Source organism: Topomyia yanbarensis, chromosome 1, assembly GCF_030247195.1.
Source record: "Topomyia yanbarensis strain Yona2022 chromosome 1, ASM3024719v1, whole genome shotgun sequence".
NCBI classification, from domain to species: domain Eukaryota; kingdom Metazoa; phylum Arthropoda; class Insecta; order Diptera; family Culicidae; genus Topomyia; species Topomyia yanbarensis.
The window spans coordinates 176,688,187-176,708,192 of record NC_080670.1 but is presented as its reverse complement, the minus strand read 5'-3'; the positions used below and the strand labels follow the sequence as shown (position 1 = coordinate 176,708,192).

The 20,006-nt window shown below is 38.8% G+C and overlaps 1 protein-coding gene across 5 annotated transcripts in view; it reads left to right on the top strand.

Moving 5' to 3' along the window:
- The first annotated feature begins 592 nt into the window (after positions 1-592).
- LOC131682356 (uncharacterized) overlaps positions 593-20,006 on the top strand; it is a 103,191-nt gene continuing 83,777 nt past the window's right edge. For 3 of the 5 annotated variants that reach the window (XR_009304071.1, XR_009304076.1, XM_058963786.1), the window contains exons 1-2: positions 599-730; positions 13,825-16,466. Coding sequence is in view for 1 of the 5 variants with exons in the window: in XM_058963786.1 (XP_058819769.1) it covers positions 14,649-16,466 (1,818 nt within the window). In the remaining 4 variants the exon portion in view is untranslated. Of the gene's footprint in view, positions 731-13,824; positions 16,467-20,006 lie in introns of all 5 variants that reach the window. The other 2 variants (XR_009304073.1, XR_009304075.1) reach the window with 2 other exon arrangements.

Below are 20,006 nucleotides of genomic sequence, written 5' to 3'. Positions count from 1 at the left end.
TGAATAAATATATGATAAAGTTGGATTTTTACGTTTCGGCTTCTTCTCACCTTACAGCTCAAACGACTGGTTGTAACTGATGAGCCGAATCCTTTGTGAATCGGTAGACAAGGGAAAAATCCGAAAATTTTATCACCTTGGCTTCAGACCGTTTTTTCGGCGCTGGCCTTATTCAAAATTAGTAGTTGACAGATTTTACGATTACTCACGATGGTTTCACGTAGCGGAACATTGCTAATCATTCGGTTGTTTGCCAAAATAATTATCATACGAGCGAACCTTGCTACAGCAAGCGCATTCGGATAACCGTGTGGTAATCCGAGAAACTTCAATCTTTTGATTGAAACGGATTGTGTGTCTTCTGCTGATGCCGTGATTCGAAATGCCACCAGCACCAGCAGCGAGGGAGAGAGAGAAAGACAAAAAAAACTGGAGAGAAAACGAACCGCGATGGTGGTAACTCAATCTCTCTCGAAGGCGCCAACGACCGCCGACCGGAGACCGAGAGTGCCCATACCGTCTACATGGATGGCACGCATCGCGGAACCTCAACCGGTCGGTCACTTGACCGCAGCTCAGTCGCATTCGCGTCCGTTGTCGTAATCGCGCGCTCGTACAGGTGCCCACGTACAAGCAGGTTGCTGTGATTCCGGTTTTCGATCCGTTCGGAGAGGAATTCAAGTGCGCGCCTACTAGTTTTTTTTATATCGGTAACATAATTTTACTTGCGGTAAGGTAACCTACAGCGCAGAAGTTGCTCCCGGTGTAGGTCGTCAGAGAAAAAAAAAGTTGTCACCGCGCGGCGTGTTTTTCACATTATCAACACGCGTTATCGGCCGGAACGAGGACAAACGTTACGTCAAGCGAAAGAAGATCAATCAATGTTTTCTCGAACAATTACCTGGCTGGCGGATGATGGTGACTGGGGTTTGAGTGCGAGTTTTTGGTCAATCGAAAATTCCGAGATGTGAATGTGAAATCACTGCCAACGACAACGGTACGAAACGTCAAAGAAGCGGAGTGCGCGGAGCAGTGATATCGGTAGAAAGCCTTTCCTTGTGGTGATACGAGCTTCGCCGATCGCCAGGAATAAGGCGGAGTGTGAATGTGAAACTTGGCAATTTGGAAAAAGAAAAAAATGTTGGAGAAAATTTTTGGAATTTTATTTTTCGGGTATCGAGGTGACCGGACCGGAACAGTTTCTCTCCGGTAAACGAACGCATCGCAGTCTCGGAGGTGTTCGATGAAGGTCACCATTTTCGCCGTGTGTATCGAGATCGTGTTGATCGATAGTGAACCGCATTCCGCGCTGATAAGACTGGGGAATTTTAACAATTTGTCGAACATGCGTGAAGTATCGAGTTCTGTGGACGAAAACAAGTTGGAAAAATTGCGCAATATATCGTGTCTGTGTAGTAGGGTTTTGTACCTCTGCGGAATGCATGCGTAGATTGCCTCGGGTGCTATTATGTGAGCCACTTTTTGTGCGAAAGATCAAGGATTCTGACCACTTCAAATGCGTTGGTTGGAGACTTGGAGAGGTCGCGGTGAACTTAAGCTGAGTTTGTGCTTTTTTTTCCTCGTCTGTGCTGCTGGCGGGCGAAAGGAGGTTACGGGCTGCTGTTCCGTTGGAGAACGGGCACGCGGCTCAAGTGGCGGACCGTTCGATGTGGGAGAGTTCAAGAACTAATATTGGATGGAGTGTGGTGAAGTGTGTGCGCAGATCATATCTTACGGGGAGTGCTTTTAATGGTGACGGGGCGACGATCATGGCCCTGGTGGTGATTCGTTATAGTAAACAAATGGTGTTGCGGGTGCAGTGGGTTTTGGAATGTGATGTTAGTCTGGGTCAGTAGATATTGGAAAACATTATAGTTAGGAAAGTTTAAAGTCTAGCGGATAATCAGAATCGATCGGATTTGCAGTGCTTTCTACCGTTGCAGGGATCTAACAATATAGGTATCAAAATTCTCGAAATTTTCTTAAACGTCGACGAGAATATTTTGAATCAACAAACGTAAATAGTCTCCTATTTGGTGTGAAAGGCACATTTAGCAGTATAGAGCTTCGTATGTGATGGAACTGTGTGCAGATGATTTTCGTAAGCCTCAGCTCCATTTCTAATCAAGTGACAATATTTGACATCAACACTGTTCAACTGAAGTGTATTCCTACTTAACTGCAGGGCCTCATGACATATGACTAGTTTTTTCATGCACTCAGATAGATGAAATCAATTAATGAACAGACGAGGCCACTCCCCGATTATCATGATCATCGCTCTGTAATAATTTAGAAAATTTCCTAAAGCATTGAAGATTTCACTGACTTTAGTCATGCTCAATGAGCAAATTATGTCTCTAGGACTCCATTTCATCGAAAGGCATAGGCGAGCAAGAACGAAAGAACAGCTCATGTTTAAAAGAATACCTCCGATAAAACAGCAACAGTTGTATGACTTGCTCTAGCTTAAATCAGAGGACTTACAAAACCATTCTACTGCTACTAATCGTTTTGAATCTTCTAATCTTCTTCACAGCATTTCGCAGAACTTCTTTGCATAATGTACATTTTTTATTATAGAGGTTTTAACCTTAGGGTCATTCGCTTCTCTTTGAAAAAATCTCTAACCCTATGTGCGGGGTTGGGAATCGAACCCAGGTGAGCTGCGTACTAATGTTATTGCAAAAAATGGGGACGGGTATAGCGTAGTTGGTAAATAGATTAGCTTCTATTTACCAACTACGCTATACCCGTCCCCATTTTTTGCAATAACATTAGCCGACTTCTTAGCGAAAGTGAGACTTCCACTATAACTTTTAAGTTCTACTAGAAATTCAAAAATCGAGAAAAACGAAAAAGCTCGGCCCTTAGTTTCTTGGGCAGTTATAAGGACAAATACTGTAAAAATTTCAAAACGATTACTTCGCCAAACAATTTTTTTTCGAGGTCCCTCGGACATTCACTGTCACTCACTCAATTTTCAGTATTTTGTGATGAAACTTTACGAAAGTATTACATATTCACTTGTTGTATTATTGTATAGAAATTGAATGAATATTCTAAGATTCTCAATATAAAATTAGTTGTGGAATTTGCGTTTCGATTTCGTATCATCAGAATCCTACATTAGGGCATAGCAATTTTTTTTTTAATTCTCGAAGGCCCCCCCCCCTCATATTATGACGAATGTCAAAATAAGCTCAGATGCCAAATTTGACACCATTTGGACCCCCGCCCACATCGCTTGAAATTTTTTAAAATTGGTGCTATGGGAAAATATGGAGGAAAAATACATTGAATGCTATAACTTTTGAAGTAGCAATCAGAAAATTACAATTTATACCTCTTTTGAAAGGAAATAATCTTGTTATTTGAATGGAGATTTTATGTTTAATGATTTTTCTGCTCCGTGATGCAAATCATACATATTTTGTAGTTTTTCTAATGTAAAAAAATCTCAGAAATCGATCGGAGCCTTTTTAACCTTTGTCCGAATACGAGAAGTTAGGGTTATATGGCCTTTTGTCATTCCTATTAAACTTCATCATTTTCTCGGGGATATATCTCTATTATGCTTCACTCAATTTTCATAAACTATACCTTGTTGAACGTGGAAAATCCTTAGAATTATAACAAATATAGATTCGTTACCGGTAAAATTCAGGAACATCAAATTATCTGACATATAGTGTCGATTTCACATTTTTATCATAAAATCGCACATATTAACTCCATTTAACAACAAAATTCTTATTTAATTTACTAATTTTAGTGTAAAATATGCTTAGAGATCACATGAGAAAAGTTTCATTCCTGGAAAAATAGGGGAAGTTGAGGCATTAGAACAAATAATGAAAAAAATGAGATTTGTAGAGTAAATATCAAAAAGTTTGATGTTTCTGAATTTTACCTTTAACGTTTTTATTTTTTTTATTCCTCAGAATTTTACACGTTCAACAATATGAAAATTGATTGAAGAATAATAGAGATATATGCACTAGAAAATGATAAAATTTAATATGAATCACAAAAAGCCCTTTAACCCCAACTTTTCGTATTGGGACTAAGGTCAAAAGGGTTTCGATCGATTTCTGAGATTTTTCTACATTAGAAAAACTACAATATATGTAGTTTTTTGCATCACGGAGCAGAAAAATCATTAAAAATATGGGATTTTGGGTCCAAAATGACCCAGTACCCCACTTTCCCGTATTTTTCTAGAAACAAAAATATCTCCATTCAAATAATAAGATTATTTCCTTTCAAAAGAGGTACAAATTGTAATTTTCTGATTGCTACTTCAAAAGTTATAGCATTTAATGTATTTTTCCTCCATATTTTCCCATAGTACCAATTTCAAAACATTTCAAGTGAAGTGGGCGGGGGTCTAAAATTGTCCAAATGATGTGAAATTTGGCATCTGACCTTACTTTGACATTTGTCACAATATGAGAGGGGGGGGGGGGCTTTGAGAATTCAAAAAAAAAAATTTTTGCGATGCCCTATCCTACACAAACTTATTGGTAGGACTGGTGCTAGCGCTGGACTGACTCTGTGTTCCTGAGCAAACCCCTAGTCAAGCGTGGTGTCCTGCAAGAAAACAAGCTCATTTTAAGCTGATAGAAACTATTTACTCAATATAAAATGAAGTCGTCACGAAATGACAATCAAATTCTATAGGTGTTGTATATGGGTCGATGGACAACAGATACTATTTCGAGCTGAGGTACCTCAAGGCAGCCATATCGTTCCTTATATATTTCTTCTATACCTAAACGAATTGGATCCCTTGAAGTACTTAATTTAGCGTGCAACTTATAAGATATTCTATGTAATTAAAAGCCATTCCGATGCATTGTTTTATGTAATCTCAGCTGGACGCTGTCTAATTAGTGCATAGCTACCAGAACGGTTTTGAATTCTTCGAAGTGTTCGGTGATTATGTTTGCACGGAAACACTCCGTCGTAACATTCGACTACACTATGTTTCACAGAAAATTAAAAGGAGAAACTACAGGAAAATATTTGCGGATTTTTTTATATTCTAAGAGCATGTTCAGGAGTGTTTCAGTCCTAGATTCATAATTTTGACAGTTCTAATATAAAACTAAAAATTTTAAAACTAGAACTAGCTGTCCCCAGCAGCAGTTTTAGCGGATGTTTTATTCAGTTTAAAATTCATGTCTCGCCATGCCTTCAGCGTTACTGCATTCAAATTTATTTTTCCCCAATCTATCGGGTCTAAGTGTCTGTGCTGAAAACTTTGCATGTATTTAAAACATAGTTCTAAACGTGTTTTAAAATCAGCATCAAATAGAACGGCGTCGTATAACAGTTTTAAATTTTAAAACAAAACTGTTCGAAATAATAAAACAAAACGCTCTGCTGGGGATGAGAATGTTTCAGTTCCAGTTCTACTTTGAAACTCCTTTGAAACGCTCCTGAACATACCCTAAACCGCACAGAAAAAATATTTGGAGCATGAATATAAATGCAAAGTTAAGTTCCACCACAAATACAACTTGTCATGGTTTCTTCAACAAATTGTATTATAATTTTACACGTTGATTGAGACTTATAGCTTCATTAAACGGGATACTAAAGCACTTTAATGTATTTTTAAACCTATATTACTGTAAAATCGAAAGTCGGAGTGACGTCAAGAGTGGTCACCTGTTTCAAGCGGAACCCAAACCTCTCCGTCCGAGATGCTGAAAGCAAGCTGGGACGAGCCCGGACTTAAGTCCGTATATGAAGGTTATGCGATATTCCCACTAGTATTTTTCTCGTATCAGCTGAGCCATCAGAGACATTTTCGCGAGATTTTAGGTGATTTGAACGTAAAATGGATTTTTGACAGCTTTTTGAAGGTCATAACTCAAGTGTTTTTTGCATTATTTGACCATAGGAACTACATACGATTATTTTTATTTTTCAAAGAAACGGTTGATTTTATGCATCGCATTACTTCACCAAAATTATCCGTGTGATAAAATTACATCGTAAAATCGCCAAAAATTAGTCACTAGTCGGTTTAGTTAGTGTTTAGATAACTGTTTGTCATGATTTTTTATTGAATTCGAACTTCTAATGCGATAACAACAACGACGCCCGTGAATGCCCGCGATCACACTATACTCATTCGAAAGCTTTTAATTTTCTCTTTAAAATAAGTCTATGCTAGTTTTGCGAAAACTTGCGATAAGCAGTCAAAATTTAAAAAAACTGTCAATGGAGACGCATGGTTATTAGTGATATTGAATTTGAATAATCACTTTATAGCTAGAATAATGACATTAATACATACACAACTTTCAAATAGCATTGAGAGCATGATCTACAAGGGTTTTACTAGTGTTCAAGAATAAGAAACCGATTGGGAAGTTTGGTTTTCAGGTGGTAAAGGTAATACCTTATGTTTAAAAATCAGTAAATATTCTCAACCATCTGAAATATGTCAAAATGTTTCTGGAACTATTTTTGCTAACTTATGCAATAACTGTCAAATTGAGTGAACACAGTTGAGTTCTAGTCATTTGGTGAGACTATTTTGATCCGAGTTTGCATAGCACTGATATAGCTTAAGGGTATGCGACATTATCCATGTAAAATAAGACCATTTTTAATTTTTACGCGAAAAAAGGGGTTTGGATTTTTTTATTCAAGATATGAAATAAGCAATCTAAGTAACTTAAAACACACCTGTGAAAAAAAATCTTGTTGATTAGTGAATGTAAATCAACATTCCACTAAGACGCTCAAAATGTTTGTTTTGGAAATGAACGAAAATGTAGTTTTCATGTCAAGTAACCCAATAATGAATTAAACGTCCCAAAATTAGTCTAACACATCTTATTTGATCCTTAAAAACAAAATAGTCATTTCTAAAACCCCATAATGAGATGACAATCAATTCGTTTCAATGTGGAAAATAAATTTCAAATTTACTATTGAAAAAAATCATTACAAAAGACAATATATTTACTTTTGAGCCACTCTAATAAGTAGTAAAGTTAATTTCTATTTTCATAACCAAAATAGCGCACAAAAATTTCTTTAAAAAAATTTTGAACCATCACAACAAAATAATTATTTTTGAGCCACCCTAATGTATAATGAATTTTTTTACAAGTGTTCATATAAAAAACGATTTAGCACACGAAAATTAACATACACAAATTTTAAAAACGATTTGGAAAAAAATTTTTTTTTTGGGACACCCTAATGAATGGTAAACGTTTATTTTTAAAATGTTTTAATATCAAAAACGAATTCAGCGCACCAAAATTACATAAAAACGTCCTATTTGAACCGATAAGGTAAAGTTTGGACTTTAGTCCACCTTTTGTTCTAAGTCGTGCCACTGTGGAGTGTCGTCTACAAGCGTACATTGAGCTAAAAACCTACAAGATACTGTTGACGTAGAACTACTCTTCTAAAAGAAAATAATTTGATTATAACACTGATTGACTTGTTAGCACATTTGGATGTATAATAATAATCGAAATATTGTGCATTTACTCTTTTAATGAGAATGGACGGGTTGTCCAAAAATCAATTGAATTATTTAATGTCAATGAAACGCACACTGATTTTTGAGCTTTCGTATATAACTAGATGGAATGAGAATGTGCGCGTACAGAACGTTTAATCCAACTTAAAAGACACTACTTAATTTAACCTCAACCATCGCACTAACACAACCACAAATGGCTCAGACTATACGAAATGGATAAAACATATTTTGGAAACACTTCAAATATTTTTACATTGTTTGTTAATATTTAGATCTTATCGTTTTTTTTTTCGTTAGGCATATATGAAAGTCAGAAATGATTACCCATGCAGTGCGCAATCATGTATAAGATTCGCGTATCCCCCGTGCTTGAGCGATTACCTTGAGGCCCAACAGAAGGATAAAATCCGATACCATGTGACTGAATGTGATGAACATTAATAGCACACACTGTTTTAAATATCAGCTTTTAAAGGGTACTTTCTATCACGCAACAAGCGGAGGTAAAACCAGTCGCTAGGATACGCGTGCAAGTTTCAAGGTGTTCTGCACAGCTGAAAACACTCGGCTGAGATGATTTTTACATTCGACAACAGTCGGTTTCAGTATTTGCTGGTGAATGCTTCTCCATTAGCTGACTGGCACAGAGTACAGTTTTCAACACATAGATAGGGTTTAAATATACCTGTCTGCTGCTTCTGTTGTTTCCGACCCAGCGTGCGATGGTGGAATGAGCTCTCTCTAGCAATGCTGACATTTAAATAGGTGAGAACAGAAGCGTAGCATACCGAGTATCCAGCTTCCTTCCATGTGGAATTGCGAGAAATTTTTATTATGCTGTACATTATTCAAATTTCCAATGTCATAATATCAAAAATATATAGTTTTAAAGGGCGAATACGAAATTATTGCGACACATTCAACAGGGCATAACTTTTTTACCATTGGGTAAAAATCAACCAAATTTTGCACACTTTCTCATTGATGTGTATTGTTTACATGCTGTCAAACTTGAAGTCGTGTTTTACGATTCAACGAAAATGGATGTGAACCAACGCGAGTCGTGAGAACAAATTCTTTTCAAACACCTGGAATTTCCTGTCCTGTCGCACCGGCAGTTGGAAAAAATGTTGAACATTCACCATTCAACCGTCTCCAGAGTGTTGAAGCGGTTCCAGGAGCGGTTGACATTGGACCACGGCAAAGGAGCTGGAAGAAAACCGGGACCGGAGAACAAAAAGACGGAGGGAAAGGTGAAGCGGATGATTAAAGCAAATCCCAACGTCTCAAGCCGTGATTTGGCTAAAAAGATCGGCATAAGCAAATTCCGAGGTTGGAGTTTTTCACCGGCAAGAGCAAGTTCTATGTGGACGACAAATTTAAGAAGAAGAAAATGTCGAAGTTCGCCTCCAAATATCTCATTTGGCAGGCCATCTGCTCTTGCGGACTGAGGAGTGAGCTTTTCGTGACAAAGGGCACAGTAAATGGCGAGATCTACAAATCTGAGTGCCTCGAGAAGCGCCTTTTGCCTTTTGCGACGAAGCTCCGCTATTTTGGCCAGATTTGGCATCATGCCACTATTCTAAAAGTGTCCCGGAGTGGTATGAGGCCAATTCTGTCCATTTTGTTCCAAAGGACATGAATCCGCCAAACTATCCGGAGCTGCGCCCGGTGGAGCAGTACTGGGCAATGATGAAGCGGGAACTTCGGAAGAGCAAGAAGACGGTCAAAGACGAGAAGGACATGTTAAGAAAATGGAAAAAAACTGAGAAACTGGTACCGGATGACACTGTAAAGACTTTGATGGATGGCATCAATCGAAAATGCGTTCAATTTTACACTCAAGGCTCCATCGATTAACATTTCTTTTGATTTTTGAAGTAAATATATGTATAAAACTACCCTAAAATTTTGGTTTGATTTTAAACATTATAAGAAAATTGTCATGACATTTTCGGTGTCGCAATAATTTCGTGTTCGCCCTTTATCTATTGGATTCGGTTCTTAGAAGCATTCCTGGGCGATATGCGCAAAAATATCGAAAATTTATGGTGAAATAACTGAATTATAGGCATTCAAAATTTTTTGTTTCACATAATTTTGTTAATTTTGCAAAGTGTATCCAAGGCCCGTAGCCAGGATTTGGTTTCGGGAGGGGCTTTAAAATTATTGCATAAATCTTTAATTCTGATCTGATGAAATTTTGAGAAGTTCCTTATGAAAACAATTCCAAATGTAAGACAATAGAAACTAAGATCCTGAAAACATGTTTTGAAATGAGTACAAAAATATCGTTATATTGTTCGAAAGAAGAGAATAACGAAATTTGCACTAAAGCTTCTGATTTAACAGGTACAAATCGCCTGCTGTATCAGCAGCTTTAGTGCGAATTACCCAGAAACGGTTCAACTTCTCTTGATCTGTGATTGCGCGTGGATACCTGTTTACTGTGCTTTTTTCCAACCACAGCGTCTTTGTGGTCGATAATTTCCATCTCGCACACCTCCGTGTCAATATCTTGCCACTAATACCAGTTCTATGGCATCCTGCTAACACATTTTTTTTTATATATTCTATTTAAATGAAACTATTTTCAAGGCAGGCCCTGGCCTGGCAAATCAGGGCCCCGACCAGGAAAAATTCTTGGTGATCAATGGGATTAAAATATATTTCAACGATTTAATCAACTAAAGAACACTGCCCAGAATTGAATCTATTAAAGAAAATTGTCCACAAATCGCAAGAAAATCAATTAACACTGATTACTGCTATCTTCTAATTTATGTAATTTTTTTTTTAAATGTATCATTAATGACACCATCAAAATAACTACACACCTAGAAAAAATCATGTAAATTTACGTCGCCTGACCCTGACATATACGAGCATCAAAATGACTGAGTTTTACGTTTGATTTTAATTTTACATGACGTTGAATTTCGCGAATCACGTAATTTTACTCCACATATAGCGTTTGTTCTGAATGGCAGTAAGTGTAATTTTATGTCAATGAGCATGTAAAGTATATGTTTGATGTAAAATTGAACGGAACACGGTAATATTCCGTCATTTCGTGAATTACGGTTTGTTGAATTGTGTCATGTTTGCAATTACGTCAACAATTAAACTCATATCTTTGGTGTGTGTGTGTATCTTTTTTATACACACAAGTCAATCCTATTATCAGACAGAAAAAATACGTAGCGACGTTTACATCAAATGTAATTTTCATTTTTTCTAAGAGTGTAGAAGAAATGCTCTTGAGTCGATTTCAATTGATTGATCCTTTTTATCCGTAATTTTTGATCACATCTCTAATTTTATTGTATAGCGAACAAAAATAAAACTAAAGACTGTCACATACTGAAATCGAAACAATAATCTCAATTTTTTGACTTATAGATTCAACCAGTTACAACATTTTAGTCGCTCTCCGTGATAACCTACTGATGTCCGGTCACTGTACCGTCACATCGTTTTCAAACATAATAATAGACATAAATTGGAAACCATCGAAAGCGACCAAAATGCTGCTGCTGGTTGCAACATGAAGTTTACTGTATCGATTTTGTTGGCTATTTTCGGCAGATTTGAGACTAAGAGAAACGAAAGCAATGAAATTGAAAGACGGATAGGTATTCTAGAGCGAATCAGTTATAAAGTTAGAACGGAAACTAGGACTAGGCAGGCTCATATGGATATGATCGAAAAGAAATGTGAAGAATTCTTTGCCTTCTGCTAAGTAGGAGTTGGGTGTTGCACCCAAGTCTACCGCATGGTCTATGGTAGAACATAACTCATCATCATGTTTTACCGTCGACGCCAGTACAGTTGATGTGAACAGACTTTGAACATTTGAAACGTAGCTAGCGCTACTGGTATTTGGTGGCAGCTTCAGGCAACAAACAGTTTTCACGGGGCTGGTTGAACGCTATCAGTACTGAATGCCTGACATGGTAGAACTCGATAATGGCGACTTCCGTCGGTATGACCCCCATTTTCGCCTTCAGCAACTATTCCACACCACGAATACCTTATGCGTCTTATGCGTAAAGGCCGGAAGTTAAAAACCTCCGTATTTGACTGGAGCACCACCTTTTGCTTCTGTGACCAGGCATGGGAAAAATCATTTCACGAAACGATCAATTTGAAATCATTCACCAACATGCTCTTACTGTGAAACCCGATCTCGGCAACCCTTCTTGGGCAGAGTTACGCGTTCATGCGAAAGCGAGAAGCAAAACACAGAACTGAAAAAAAGTGACAGCACCCAGCTATGATTCATTCTCCATCGCATACGTAGTGTTTTGAATGAAAGCAGAAAGGATCGCAAATGAATGCATTCTTTCATTCACAAAGATTCATTTCAAAACATTCACCGGATCGTTCTAATAAAAAAAACTTGTCGTTCTTGTTTATAGACCTATGAAATTTTCGCTTGGTGATCTCTTATTGTTGAATAAGTAGTTTGCAATGTGCTGGTGGAGAAAAAAAACTTAAAACGATTCCGTGCATATCACAATATCAATTTCAAGTGGATTGTAGTGCAATCTACTTCTCAACATTGTTTATAGTGTACATTTGCACTATAAAGTTGACCTAACCCAACCAGAGAATACAATGTCACATTCATTTGTGAACTAAAAGTTGATTCACTTGTGAATGTTTACAGTACAATCTTCCGATTCAATCCGCGAATGAAGAACACGATCTTCTTCATTCAACATAGTACGTGTCATTCTTTTACTTGGCTCACATCTTCGGAAGTTCATTTCTACCTACGTTCAGTTGTGTTCTTTTGGAGAGTTTTAGTCGGATCGTGAATGAACGACTGGCTGCTGTCAAAGCAATGAGCGGATTCGCCAAGAATCATGCGAATGAATGATAATTCCCATCCCTGTCTGTGACTCACTCATCTCGACAGATCACCACAGCAGGAATGAAAGTAACAGTTTCTGTTGTCCTTCCGACTAGTAACACAATATGAAAGGAACTGTTTTTGTCATACTGAGTAGGTATCGTGACCGGTGACTTTGGTGATTCGAAATAGCAATTTTCCTCAACATTCTCTCATTAATTTGTTCAAAGCAAATAAGTTAAAAATTTGTTAAGAATCCCCGAAAAACAAATTTTTTCTTAATTTTTTATCCGATTGTGCCGATGCAAGCCGATTCAGTCGGTTGGAAGATCGAAAGGATTTTCTATGGGGATATAAAAAATATCAAAATAAACAAAAAAGCGAAGCGCGTTTAGGTGTGTCATTTTCTTGGGTATGACAGCCAAGAGGTGCGTTTAGGGGTACTTTTTGTTGAAAAAGAGATAATCGTAATAATCATTTCCCATACAACTTCAGGCTTCAGCTTTAATTTATACCGTTCGTCAACTTTCCCCTGTATACCTTATATAAATCTCTTCTGTACCTGAAATTGAAAAGTATAAATTTCAAAGAAACGTACAAGCCATGAAACGTTAGCATGAATTTGGTATAGCATTTAATTTTTCTTTTACTATTAAAATAAGACAAATGTCATAAAAAACTACAACAACATTGCCGGTTATACTAACTGCCGAGGAATATTTTATTTGAGCTTTTCACATATCAGAGAGTCGTGAAATTTGTTTAACTCTTTAGAAGTCGCTTGGAAGGCTGGATTACTAAACGAGTAGCTGCAGCTGTTCAAAGGAGACTTTGCTAAAACTTACAAGCTCGGTGTGCTACCGGACTAACATTCCATTAAAGTTTATTTTCTTAAATATAAAATATGGAAAAGTTGTATAAACAAGTGTATTGAGAAGTATTTTTCTAGCAGACTATAGTTTATAAAATATTTTGAGCTTGTAAAAAACTTGCCTCCGATTTGATGATCAGTTCAATAATTTTACACTGATTGAACATATTGCCTAAATTTGCTTATATTACGTCATTAGATCTCGGATTTTTCAAGATCCTTAAATATTTAGCATAGCCCAGCTGCAGCAAAATTAGGCTAATAACTCATAAGCAGCAGAACAACTATATGATCATTTTTTGCTAGCCAAGTTCTAAAAGTTTTTCTCTAAAGATTTTTCGTAGTCTAAGCGTTGACAGTTTTTCAGTCCACAGAACCGCACTTCACCGCATTTAAATTGTTTACCTCAATCCTTATATTATACTTCCTCTACTCCAAGAACTCGCCGCTAGTTACGCCAGCATATAAGTCAAAAGTTCGATGACCGCCAGTTCACAACTAAGCCCCCGTTATCCACAGACCTCCAAAGAGCTCCAGCAAGCACGCATGCAACATAATATTGCTTATCCCCAACAGCAACAGCTACCGCAACATCGATCCGGAAATCCTATAGGCAAAAAATGAGCATAAACTGAAGAAGCTTCAACCTGTTCGACGAAAACAAAAACAGACAAAGTTAGAAAGTGAAATTTTTGTTTGCGGCTGTGCCGCCAGGCGAAGAACCAAAAAATAAAAAAAAAACCTAAGAAGCGATCTTCCCGATTCCAGCCAATTGTTTGGAGGTCGTGCGTTTGCAGGTGATCGCGCGGAAGGTCCAACCGCTTAGCTGCTGCAGTGTACGGTTTGGCGCACGCCCTGTCCCTGTTAGTGTAAGAGTGTGTGCGTGTGTGTGTATCTGTTCCGGCTGGGTGCAAGAAAAACAAACGAGAGTGTGGCAAAAGAAAGAAGCGGAAAAAGAAACAGCAAACAAATAACATTAAAAGTCAAGTGTGGTGCAGAAGCGGATTTCGCTGCGGCAGCAAGAAAAAAGAAAATCGAATCAGCATAAATTTGCTGCGCACCCCCTCCCTCCCTCATTCCTACTTGAACCGAGCCTGATTCGATCGGTTCCAGCTGTTGGAAGCAACAGAAACCGCGCGCTAGCGGTGAAGGTGTTTCTTTTCGTAATCATCATCATCGATCGGGGTACCGTCATCGAAACGTGTTGCAGCATTCCAGTTGATTTTTGTAGCACTGGAAAGTAAACAACGAACCGGTTGCTGCGACGTTGCAGCAGCATAAATACTTAAATACAACGAGAGAAAAAATCGATCAAGAGACGAACTGTTTGTTTGTTTTGAAATACACGTTCGATAAAAAGAGAGACCATCTTGAAAGAGAGTGAGAAAAAGTGGAGAAAGATGGATTCAATGGCCTCGTTCCGACTGCAACCGCACAAGCTCACATCCATACAGATAAGCGCCGAAACAACGGTCTATGCCAGCCTTGATTCGAGCCTCGCCGCGCTGCAGCGGCAAAAGTCCACAGCTGAGGAAGATAGTGGTAACAGTAAAAGTCTCCCCCCTGGTGTGGAGTTGTTTCTCTCTGCTGCTGCCGCTGCCGTCTCCGCCGATGGAATCGATGATGGAGAGGTAGAAAAAGTAGTTAAGCCAGAGTTGAAGAAAGAAGAAAGAGCTGAACCGATCTCGAACGACGAGTCTAGTTCGGCTCCAAGTCCAGAGGCTCACAGCGACGACGACGACGCCGACTACGACGGTAACCACAAAGACGAGGGGCAACTGGTTGTGGATTCATCCAGATCATCTGCTGGTGAAGTCGAAGCTAGTGCCGTTGCCCTTGCGAGCGGCAGTTTGCTGGAGACCGTCCAGAAGAAACCATCTCCGCCGTTGCCCGTGATCACAGAACAGGAATCGCACGTCGTACGCATTCAGATCGTTCAAAAGGAGGACAATAATAATAATATATACAACAGTTTTGTTAATCATACCACCAGCTCCGGCCCTGCAGTGATCAGTGTTACCAACAACGGCCAGGCTACTGTGGTGAACAATAAACAGTGCAAATCAAAAGTGTCGATTGTGTCGTTTGGACCACCAGATCAGGAAGTGTCGCTTAGTCCAACTCCTGCCGAGATGGTCCAGAAGCAGGCCAGTCCATCGGCCACTCCTACGGCGAAAGTTGGAGACTTGGACGTAAACAACGCGACCTATCTGTACTACATGATGTCCTCGGGTCAGTGTTCACCGAGTGACACCCTGGACAGTGGCACGTGCAGTGACATCGAGGTGACTCCACCTCCGTTGCCGAAAAAGATATCCAAATCACCGCTGCCGGCCAAGCAACAGCAACAGCACGCGACCACGACGCTGATGATGATAGGCAGCCGGTCACCGACGCCTGCTGATAAGCCTAATCAGGGCGGATACCTGCATCAGCGCGTCGGTAGCAGCAATTACACCACCAGCGATAGTGATGAATCGGAGTCCAGTCTGAGCTGTGACTCACTTAATTTTGCTCAACTTTGCGGAAACATTAGTGCGTTAAAACTTGATTCGGCTGCTCCCGGTACCGATCCGCATTCTCCGGTTCCATCCGAAAATCACAGTGACAGTGAACGCGATAATGGGGACCTCGGGTCCGCTATCAAGAAGCATAAAATAGTGTCGTTCCTTCCGGACTCGTTGCTGAAGGACATTCGCGAGCGGTCCAGTGTTGCCGGATCGGGCCGTGTCGCCGCGAGTGAGAACGTTTCGCCACCAGCACCGTGTTCGCTTTCGCCGTCGCCGCGTGACGATATCGTAACGACGACCCGGTCGATTCTGATGGAGAAGATTAACAGTTTGAATAGTGTCCACTCGGGTGGCTCGGACCGGGCTAGGGCTGGGGATGGTGGCGATAGTATGTGTTCATCGTCGGCTACGGCCACCGTAGGCGGCGCAACGGCCGTCGGTAGCAACAAGTCGTTCAGTTTCGAAAACGATAAGTTCTATAAGTTCCATATGAATGAAAATTCGAATCTGCAGGAACGCGCTAATGGGCGGGCCGCCAACAGCTGCTCCTCGTCGGTTATCGACGACGACGAGAGCTTCGCCGGGTTCAAGGATTTAACCAGCGGAACTTCGACGATTCGGAGCAATAAGGGCACGGTGCGTGGGGTGAAGAACCGGGTGCGCAACGGTATTGCGACGTTTTTGCAGATGCAGCAGGCTAACATGAAGGTGAGTGGAATTATAGTTAATGGGGTGGTGGGCGGCTGGGGATTTATTAGCGAAAGTGTCGTGAAATTTTAACGGTAATTTCCTTACTTGATTTCGTTATTCTGGATCTTATTGAAAACGCGAATCAATATCTACAGGTTTTTTGTTGAATTTTTATTTCAATAACCAAAATTTAATTAAACGATTAAACGATAACCGAAATTGCACATGATCGTTGTGTTGTGGCTGGGTAGATAAGGTTAGGGAAGATAAATAAAATCGAATGATATTCAATAGATTCAACAATAATAGACCGGCCTTGATGTAGTCTCCTTAATAGATGCTCCCTTGCTACGAATTATGTTACAAATATTTATTTTTGTGGCTGATGTTTACATGAAATGAGAAGCAACTAGCCACGAACTTGCTTTGCCGTTGTTTTTAACATTGGACTTCTCGACGTTTATGGTAGTTTACAACCATCGGAAATAAGTATAGTTGTTTACAAATAAAAAAAAAAAAGTATTCCTTTTAATTGCACAAGGTGGTATTTATTAAATTGAAAATGTTGAAATTAATAAATACTACCAGGTGAAATTAAAGGGAAAACTTTAATCTTTTTATTTGTTATTTATTTTCAGCATTTCACTAAAACGCCCCAAAAAAAGAAAAACTATTTCATAGTGCTTTACGATTTCAAACTGTCCAAAACCGGTACCAATCTGTACTTATCCACAAAAATCGGTAGGTTACAGAATCTGTAACAATACAATCCAAGGTCAAATACCGAAAATACAAGGGATGTTAACCGCCATTATGTTGAATGTACTTCATAGTGATACGTTTGACTGCACTGACTTCACCAAGGATTTTATGTTTCCCTCTATGAATAGAAGCTTGATTTAAAATCATCCGATGATAAATCGTTGGACATCGACAATTCGAATCCTTCAAAAAGTGTTCAATATGGTACCTGCATAGGACGGTGTTGAGACAGTATTTTTTGGACTTCTTAGTGGGTGGGTTAAGCGTTTTCCCATGTAGTGATTTACATAAAACGCCTATGCGGTCGCTCAAAAAAGAAAAGATCTTATTTAACTTTTGAGTTTTTTCTGACTTTGGGTAGCCGGCAACCGAGAGCAGCCTATGTTTTCCAAACAAACGGAATTTGAGCACCAAACAGCCTGCCACGGGAGTATTACATAGGAAAGCTAATTTTATCTGCGTCATTAAGTATTCAGGCACATTTTGTTATTTCAACTTGCGAAATATTTATATATTTTTTGGGTTGGAAATCACCGAACGATAACACGATATATGGAGAAATAGGATACGATATTGTAGATCAAAGAAAGTATACTACAGATAATAACGACTAGCGAAGGGAAGTACAAGGTATTGATAACCTAATGCATCGGCATTAGAGTGACAAGAAAATAATGACCCTTATCGGCCCACCCCTGAGTCGATTTCTAATTCCACTAGGAGTACTTGCTCCAAATTTGAAGCAAATCGGACAAGTCTAGCTACCGGACCAACGTGCCTGTAGTTTGTATGAGATTTTTCGACAATTTTCATGGAGAAAACCCACTAATTCGCATTTTTGCCGCTAGGTGGCACTGTATGCATTGTATTATCACTGTAAGTGAAATTAAGAAAGATAGTTTAATTGTCTACAACTTTGTCGAAGACTGCTAGTCAATCCGGCTTTGTTGAAAGAAGTTATAAAACTTTTAACGAAGTGATGTCTGAGTCAGTTTTGCAAGGAGGCTAGCAGTGCATGGTTGTGTATCAGTACTCGATTCCAACGAACTACACATTTTTGTGAAATAATGGTTAGATTTAGCTCAACAATATGTTCAGAAGAATTGTAATACATAAAACGAGTTATGTTTTGGTTAGAAAATTTCAGTTACACCGGTGGCCGCACAGAGGGCGCCAACACTAATTTTTCAACGGAGAGAGATAGAAACTAGATGTCTTCCACAAAGTTGTAGAACAAGCGTTTTGCAATAATTCTTCCGACCATTTCGATATTTTATCTCTCTTCTATGAAAAGTTAGTAGTTAGCCATCTACACGGTTACAGGCGAAACTAAAATTTTCTAACCAAAACATAACTTGTATTATGTACTACACTTCCTCTGAACAGATGGTTGAGCTACCATTATTTCACAAAAATGAATAGTTGGTGGTAACCGAGTACTGATATACAACCATGCACTGCTAGGCCCCATTTAAAATAGCTAACCTAAAGTATCAATAATAGTGTTGGGCAAGCACTAGCAGGTTTGAGTGCGTCGTATTGAAAATACCAAACATATTTTGAACATAATTAAAGTAAATAATTGAAGTATTTAACAATTCTTCTGTAGTACTTAATAAGGTGCTTAATGTAATTAACGTCGATGTGTGAGTTTTTAAAGTATTTAAAGTACAATTTGACGGTAATTAAAACATTTTTCGTATTTAAAGTGCTAAGTTGCTGTACTTAAAATCTTTACTGTAACTAAAGTACAATTAATTCGACGCGTACTTTTTTAAATATTTGCGTTATTTAATGTACTGTATGGTACTTAATGTAAGTAATTTAGTACTACTTTTGGCACTGCGTCGTATTGAAGATTTAGTGCTCGGTTGAAATACTCTTTGTCGTGTCAAAATTGTTCCAAAGACATACTACTGGACAATACTGGTTGGTCAGGTTTCATCATGAAAATAATCTGACCGGAAAGCTATTTTAGATTTCATACTGTGTTGCGTTTCGGCTTCGCCTCATCAGAAACCAACACTAACTTATTGTCGGAATAGATTAGCGCCGGCTTGACGCAAATCCCTTAAAACTAAAACACACTTTGTGTTTCAATCGAACGACTGATCAAACGTGATGTCCCGTTCGAGCAGAAGTTCTGTTTATGCCGATGAGACACAGTGAAAGCCGGCGCTAATCTATTCCGACAATAAGTTAGTGTTGGTTTCTGATGAGGCGAAGCCGAAACGCAACACAGTATGAAATAAGGATTTGTGCCCTCCTGTACAAAGACTGGTTTTTACCAACAAATTTTCACCCTAGCGAGAAATTTTGGTTTTTACCAAATTTTCCTCCTTAGGGTGAAATATAGCATAGTATTTTCGATTTGTTTTTCTCCATTTATTAGAACATTATGACACAAGATGGGTACAGGTTAGCACATTTTTTTAAGTGTGAGTATGCTGTTGATTTTTCTTCTATGAACCTGATACAACAGGAGGACATGAAGTAGAAAAGCATAAACAAATGACGTTGTGGGATTTTCAGTTGCCATAAGTTTTGTATCGGTTCGGTTATAATTATTTTTATCGGCAGTTTCGAGATAAAAAGTGTCCCTATGTGTTCGAATTGTAAGATCCGATGTCGGAAACTCGGCCTTTTCTCTCTTTTCATCGTACGCCAAAGAATCAGGTGGCTCGTCCGGATGTTTATGTTTACTTCCAGCGGCCGGACGCCATGTATAATTTTTTCAAGTATAAAACTAATACACTCAAAAGTGTCGAATGTTTCCTTTCTTTCTTTTCGTCTGGA